Source organism: Sorex fumeus, unplaced genomic scaffold (assembly GCF_029834395.1).
Source record: "Sorex fumeus unplaced genomic scaffold, SorFum_2.1 ptg000045l, whole genome shotgun sequence".
Lineage (NCBI taxonomy): Eukaryota > Metazoa > Chordata > Mammalia > Eulipotyphla > Soricidae > Sorex > Sorex fumeus.
This window is the reverse complement of record NW_026606102.1, coordinates 14,139,597-14,146,472: the sequence shown is the minus strand read 5'-3', so window position 1 is coordinate 14,146,472 and position 6,876 is coordinate 14,139,597. Positions and strand designations below refer to the sequence as shown.

Here is a 6,876-nt window from a genome sequence, read left to right as displayed (position 1 = left end):
CATGCTGTGCCAGAATTCAAACACAGGGCCTGACAGATGCAAGTGTTATAGTCTTTGAGCCATAGGCCTGATCCAGGACATCTTCCCAAATGCTCTTGCAGGCTCAAGGCCCTAAAGCATGGCTGGCTTAGTCGTGGAGGGCCCCAGGCACTGCTGGATTACCCCTACTCCACTTCCCACCTCCACACAAATCACACAAATCCTTTTCATGTCCCTAAGGGCTTAACCAGGCTCCTTGGTTGTGGCAGTCCTGCAGAGCACACTGTCTCCTGAGTGCTCTTCTGACTGCTCACTTCGTCTCATCTTTCTGCCAAACCCTGTGCTGCTTGGGTAGGGACCTTGAGAGCCCACGTCAAACCTGGGCCTCCCAGCATGCAGCCTGCCTGCTGAGCTGGTCTCCAGCCCAGATATCTCACTTAGGAAACGTGCCTTCTGCTCTCGCTCTTCCTGAGGTTGAAGGTAGTTCCTCTGTTTTATACCTAGTAGACAAACAGTTTTTATAGTTGTTTCTGTTGAATGGGTGCTGAATTTTACCTATCATTTTTTGCATCTATTGATGTAATCTTTTATTTCGTCTGTTAGGATTATTTGGATTTGACTCCTGAAAGATGAGAGGGGATGGAGGGAGGGAGAAGATAGGAGACACTGTGTTTATTTGAGGCTGGGGGGATGCTGGCTGAGGGAGGAAACCTTAAGTGGCTGCCAGATTGGGGAAGTGCACTGTCTACCATCCATGGGCACAACCTACTCTGCCTGAGTTCCAAGGAGTCCTTCCCAGTGCTACACAGACTGCCTGGAGGGGGCACACCCTTTCCCGGTGGCTTTCTCAGAAAACCCAAAGAACTCCGGACTATAGCAGAACACTGGACAAAGGGCTTTCCAGATGTACAAGCGCATGCCCCCATAAACCCCAGACCCTGGCCTCAAGGCAGAGTTGTAGCCAAAGGGACAAAGCAGGGCCATCGGGAGATACTATTAGGTGCACAGACCAATGCTGTAGCGTGGTGGCTGCCCCATGGGAGGGAGTGGGGCACAGCAAGTGAGGGGAGGCCCTTCTTCCAGGGGGATTCTGTACAACCCTTGCCCCCACTCCCAGACTGACCTCTGCAGCCCTCTCAGGCCCTGAGATACACAGGAACGTCAGCCAACAGAGCCCACAGGGGCAATGCAGTGTTTGCGCACCAACTACTAGGCCCGCAGCATCATTCCACAGGCTGGCTGCCCTGTATCCGCCGGACCCGCCCCTCTGAGGCGACTGCCAAGAACTGGCCGGCTTCAGAAGATGTGTGCTCCTGCGTATTTTGCAAACTGGATCAAGCGCAGGATTTATTTCCGTAGGAAGGCGCCAGGAAGCTGCCCAAGACACGTCCCTGCATTCTTCTGTGTGAGGAGTGGCAACTCCCTGACCACCTCCACACGTTGGGGCAGCACAACCACAAGCTTTATTGTGGGAACCAGTCCAGCATGCAGGCCCCGAGGGTGCGCAAGGCTGCCAGGGGCAGAGGGAGGAGTGGTCCAGCCTCGGGTGCTTTTCTCAGTTCTGACAGGCAAGGGTGCAGGAAATGGAGGTCAGCATTTCACGAACTGGTGGGTGACCTCGTAGATTCCCACCGACTCCTGAGCCTTTTCGTCATAATCAGTCCAGTCCTGTGGAAGAGACAGCAGCGTGAGCCTCGCGCCGTGCAGGGAGCAGCAGCACTGGGGGCCCGAGGAGGCTCTGGCTAGATATTCACGCATCCGCTGTCCCAGAGCAGAGCCAGACTGCTCAGGTCTGAAGCTCCGTGTGTCCAGCTGTGTGTCTGGGGGCAAGCCATGTCTCTTCCCTGAGTCTCAGTTCTGTCCTCCATGAAAAAGGAGTGACCACCAACGTCACAGTGATTACTGACAGAAAATCAGGCAGGAATGCATGGAAAGGTGCTCAGCACCCTGCTGGCAGCTACAAGCTCAGTGCTCAGAAACGCTGGTTGGTTACGATTACGTGCTGTGCAAAACTGACGTTTTCTCCTTCCTTCCTGAGGCCACATCACAAGACTTCCTTATCTTGGGCGGAAAAGGTCCCAAAACAAAGCAGAATCTTGTAAGTTTTTAAAGCCAACACAGACATGTGGCGGATGGATCCCCGCGTCTGCTTAGGGGAACTCAGGCTTAGCTCCCTGCTGGGCCACTGGTCACGTTTTCCTCAACCCATCAATGCACAACCTTGCCTAATGCAAGGTTCTGTTTTAAAACATCTTATTTATGTTGAACTAAATGTTGAATTTGTGGCGAGCAATCCTGGAAGACAGGCCTAAGCCCAACTTAGCAAACCTATGTTTACATAGCCAGTTTTCAAGATGGCACTTTTTGCCTCCTAAGTACCCAAATCTCAGCTAAAATACACAAAGATTCAGTCAAGTTTGCACCCATAGACCCTGACACCCAGGGGCTGCTTCCCACCAGGTGAGACCTGTACCTTCTCCTGCAGATTAATGTCACTGAAGGCCGTCCCGGATTCCACGCCCTCGGCAGCAAAGCCAGCCTGCAGTGAAGGGAGGAGATGGTGTTGGTCTTGGGGGAGGCGGTACTGGATGCTCAACTACTGGGCGTATCATACCACTGGGACAGAGACGCAGGAACAACTGTTGAGCTCCCTGGCAGTGGCCCAGGAACCAGAGCGGTTCCCGAGAGAAGAGCCCAGCCCCAGTGCAGGTGTCTGGGACAAGCCCTTCCACTACCTTCAACGTGTGTGTGTGTGTGTGTGTGTGTGTGTGTGTGTGTGTGTGTGTAGTTGCAGCATTGGGAATCTGGGGGGCACTCAGTGACGCAGGATGGTGCTGGGAATGGAACTCAAAAACTGTTGCATGCTCTGAGCCCCATCCCTGGGCCCCTGACTTTCTGAAAACCCTAGACATGTCACCTTGCTGGACCTCAGTTTTCTTATCTGTGAAAGGGGGCGATAGACTCCCTCTGCCTATTTCACAGAAGTGCTGTGGGGTGACCTGCCCTAGGTTTAAACTATAGCTCAAGAGCTTACTCACTGCAAGTCCCCAAATATCAGACGTTCTTTACTCATTGGAAAAATAGGTTGCATGACTTCCCAGGATCACTATTAAACAAGGAAACAAGTAGAAATGATGGGCCTGGCCTGGTGCTTAACATCCAGCAGGAGCTTAGTGCCAGTTCAGCAAGGAGGCAGCCAGCTTCTGCCTCTTCCCTGGACCCTCCCCTAGGACACACACTTCCCTGGAGACACTCACCTGGGGCTGGAAATCCACTGGCTCCAGGCCCCGGCACTCAAACTCCACGATCGTCTTAAACTTCTCATTGTCTTCAGCCTGGAAAGACAGGAGGAGGCAGGCCCAAAGGGGTCCTAAGAATTACTCCCTGGTCCCTGCTCCATGGTCAACTGAGTCTGATTGCCCCTAGTGCCCCTAGGAGCCTGGCCCAGGGCCTGGGGTCCATACATCCTTTCTAGGAGACGGTCCCAGCATCTGCTTTCCATGTTCAGGTGAACACAGATGCTGAGGATTAGTTCAGATTCTGGGATCAGCCTGCCTGAATGTGATCCCAGAGCTCTGCCTCCCATGGCCTGTGTGTCTAAACCTGTAAATGGATTTGAGAAAATGGCTCCTGGGTAACTGTGAGGCTCTGAACTGTTCACCCAGCAGACACCTATTTTGCTCAATAAAGCTGAATTATCAGTATCAAAACTATGACAAGAACGCCTAGCAACAAGGTCTCTAGTTGACCCAAACAGGCCAGTAAATTAGCTGCAGTCATCTGCGCATTATCTGCCGTGCAGGGAGGGGGCTCAAGGCCTTTGAATGGGGACTGCAGGCAAAGGGGGCACTGTTCAGGCTGGCAGTATAGCCAGAAATTCATGCCTGCCTTGTGGGCTGGAACCCAACACCGGAGACACATTCATTCTCACAGCCCTTTACTGCAAAATCACTGCTCGCCAGCCCTGGCCCTGCAGAAGCACTTCTCTGGGGGTCCCAGTTAATTTTTGTTGGCTGGTTTGTCTCTTTGATTATGAGGGCCAAGTCCGCATAGCATTTCTTCAACTTCAAAGGAAAAAGCAGCGAATTTGGTTCACTTTCTTAGGAATATCAAAAAAGGAACGGAAGAATACACTCAGCTAGCCAAACCTTTCCTAAACAGACCCAAAGCACAGTCCCGCCCCACTGATCTGGCTGGCAGTGATGGGCAGCCTAGTACCACGGATGGCGACAAGGATGGGACGCACTATTCAACTGTCCACCATGCTTTCCACGATGATGACATAGTCCCCCCCAAAAAAGGAGACATGGAAAGTGCTTGCCCAGGGGCAGACTGAGCTGCCAGGTACACCGGGAGGTCAGAGACCCTTAGCGGCCACGATCAGAACTGCCATGTATTGTGTGTGTGTGTGTGTGGAGTGCAGAGACTGAAGATGACAGAGGGAATGGAGGAGGAAATCCTGAATGAGGCCCCAAGCAGGCCATTCTGGCGCAGACAGGACTTAAGAGTTCAGGTGTGCTGGCTGCCGCTCCCACAGTGGCTGACTTACATTGTATGGTTTGATGGTGCTGCTCAGAATCTCTGCAACAGAAAAAGACAATTGACCAGGATTCATACTATGTCCCCTGCCCCCAGATGTGACCTCAAGCTGGGGTGACCCACAGGTTAACATGAGCACCAGGAAGCAGCGGGGCAGCCGGGCAGAACTGGGCATTCCCGGTCTGACCTACCTATGGAGTTCTCCCTGGCACACAGCTTGCACTTCTGGACCATGGAGGCGCTGCCTCGGCCTCCCTTCAGGGCCACACTGTCCTGGCAAGGAGCGAGCAGAGTCTCTGATCACACAGACGGGTGGGCTGCAGGGGACCCGGCCTCCCACTTGGCACCCAGCCGAAGGGATCAAGACATGGGGAAGGGGCTGGGAAACGGTTACCATCAGCCTAAGGTACTGCCACTTGTCTGAGACCTCGCCGCAGTTGCCACATTTCATCTGCAAAGGGAAAAGGAGCCTGGGCAGAGCACCTGTCTGACGCTGTCGGGGGTCTGGGGCTGGGAAGGATGGCTGGCATCTCGCCTGCCCCCGCCCCAGTCTGCACTGGGGCTCACTGGCCACGTGGCACAGGGGCTGGACTCTCAGGTCTGGCTTCTCCTTGCCCCCTCCCCTCCCGCACAGGGCTGGCAGATTGCTCTGAGTCCTCGAGGTCCAGAGGAAAGTGCTCAGCCCGCAGCTGTTCTCTGCCGCTGTCTCCATCGCTAGACTCGGTGCTTCTCTGAAGCCCGAGCACATCAATTCCTCAAGGGGGCCCTGGCACCACGTTTTAAAATATTCAGGAAGTAAATAAAAGAGGTGTGTGTGTGGGGGGGGGGGGGGACACGTCCTGAGAGAGGGGGCTGGGCGGCGCGGGGCAGAGCCGCCCAGTGGAGCCGCTCCCGGGGCGACCCCCTATCGGGAGGCTCCAGCTGGGCGGCGCTCGGGCCGTGGCACAGTGCACCCGGGGGTGACGACCCACAATCCCAGGACGGCTCCAGGGTCAGCCAACGCGGCTGGGAAAGCAAACACGGAGCCGGGGCGGGAAACCGAAGACAAAGGCACGGCTGGGTGGTCGGTCCCGCGGGCCCCGCCGCCGCCGCACCTTCAGGAACCACCGGAAGTCCTCGCCCACCGGCCGGAGGTTGGTCACGTTCTCCAGCGTGGCTTTGAGCTGCAGCGCGATTTTCTACGAGGGAAGGGCCGGCTGGAGGGGCTGCAGGGGCCGCGCGGGCGCACCCGCACCCCCGCCCCGCCGACGCCAGGCCGCGCGCGCCACCCGCCCGCCCGGCTCCCGCCGCGGCGCGCCTCACCCCCATGCTGGCCCGGCTCCGCCCGGCGCCGCCACCGCGCTGCTTTCCTGCCCGTCGTAAACCCGGAGGGGGCGGGGCCGGCGCTCGCGGGGCGGGGCCTGCCGCCGCCGCCGCCGGGCCGTGGGAACCTCGCCTCCACCCCATACATAGCTCCTGCCTCTCTCAACGATCGCGTCCACCGCTCTCGTCCACGGCCACTCCGCTGTGCCGGGGCCCGATGTCCTTGTCTGCAAACGTCTTGTCTCTAGGCTACCCCGCGTCCAGCTGCTTCCTCTGGCTCCCGCGGGGCTCCAGTCCCACACCTGAAGACCACGTGGGGCTGGCGACCTGGGATCCTTCAGGGGCCTGCGCTGTCAGCTGGACTTGGAGTGACCACATTAGACGCCTGCTTTACCTCCGACTCGCTTTGCTGCCCCGAGTCTCTGTTTCTTTAGGAGAGCCCGGGCATGGGCAGTGAACTCGCGCCCCAAAGGCAGGAGCCTTGCGGGGGTGGGCATGGGGGGTACGGGAACACAGGCTTGCCCCAATCTGAGCCTCATCAGCCCTCAGTCCGTGACAGGCGGGTGGCCCAGCTCCTTCAAGCACCCCCAGTCTGTTGAACCTGCTGGTCACCTGATGATGGGCGATTTAGAAACCCCCAAATTCCTACAGGTCTCCCAGGCTATCTGGGGGGCTCAGTTTTTTACTGGATTTTAAACGGACCACTGAGCACAGGGATTGCACAATGGGCTTGAGCTGGTGGGGCACCCCCTCCCCACACATCTTTGAGTCCCAGCAACCCAGCACCATCAGATGTGACTTCTGGCCCAAGTAAATATATGGAATAGGCTACCGAAAAACACTTAACCTGGCATTTTATCCCTTATAGTGTACAACGCCACTGTATTTGATAACATATTGAAACCGCTGTATCTATAATAAGATCATTTCAGAAACATCCTCAATTTACTCAGTGTAATACCTAAATAAAAAACTGGAATGGAAATGGAAAAAGAATACAATACTATCCACTTAACACCACTGTCCTCAAATATCCAGTGTTCAAATTTCCTTAAT

The 6,876-nt window shown here is 55.8% G+C and overlaps 1 protein-coding gene across 1 annotated transcript; it reads right to left on the bottom strand.

The window, feature by feature from the left end:
• Positions 1-1,423: 1,423 nt before the first annotated feature.
• On the bottom strand, positions 1,424-5,890 carry CZIB (CXXC motif containing zinc binding protein). Its single transcript, XM_056122307.1, has 8 exons — positions 5,821-5,890; positions 5,613-5,696; positions 4,913-4,969; positions 4,710-4,791; positions 4,529-4,560; positions 3,237-3,314; positions 2,453-2,518; positions 1,424-1,647 (listed from the first exon to the last, which is right to left on the bottom strand). Exons 1-8 carry the CDS (start codon positions 5,824-5,826, stop codon positions 1,570-1,572), a joined length of 483 nt encoding a protein of 160 aa, XP_055978282.1. The 5' UTR covers positions 5,827-5,890; the 3' UTR covers positions 1,424-1,569.
• Between the last annotated feature and the right edge of the window lie 986 nt (positions 5,891-6,876).

What these genes read in the sequence shown, in the direction of transcription:
- CZIB (XM_056122307.1), bottom strand. An exon ending in GCACCATCAAACCATACAAT is followed by an intron (nt 3,315 to 4,528) that starts GTAAGTCAGCCA and finishes CTGTCTTTCCAG; the next exon opens with GCTGAAGACAATGAGAAGTT. An exon ending in ACATTAATCTGCAGGAGAAG is followed by an intron (nt 1,648 to 2,452) that starts GTACAGGTCTCA and finishes TCTCTTCCACAG; the next exon opens with GACTGGACTGATTATGACGA.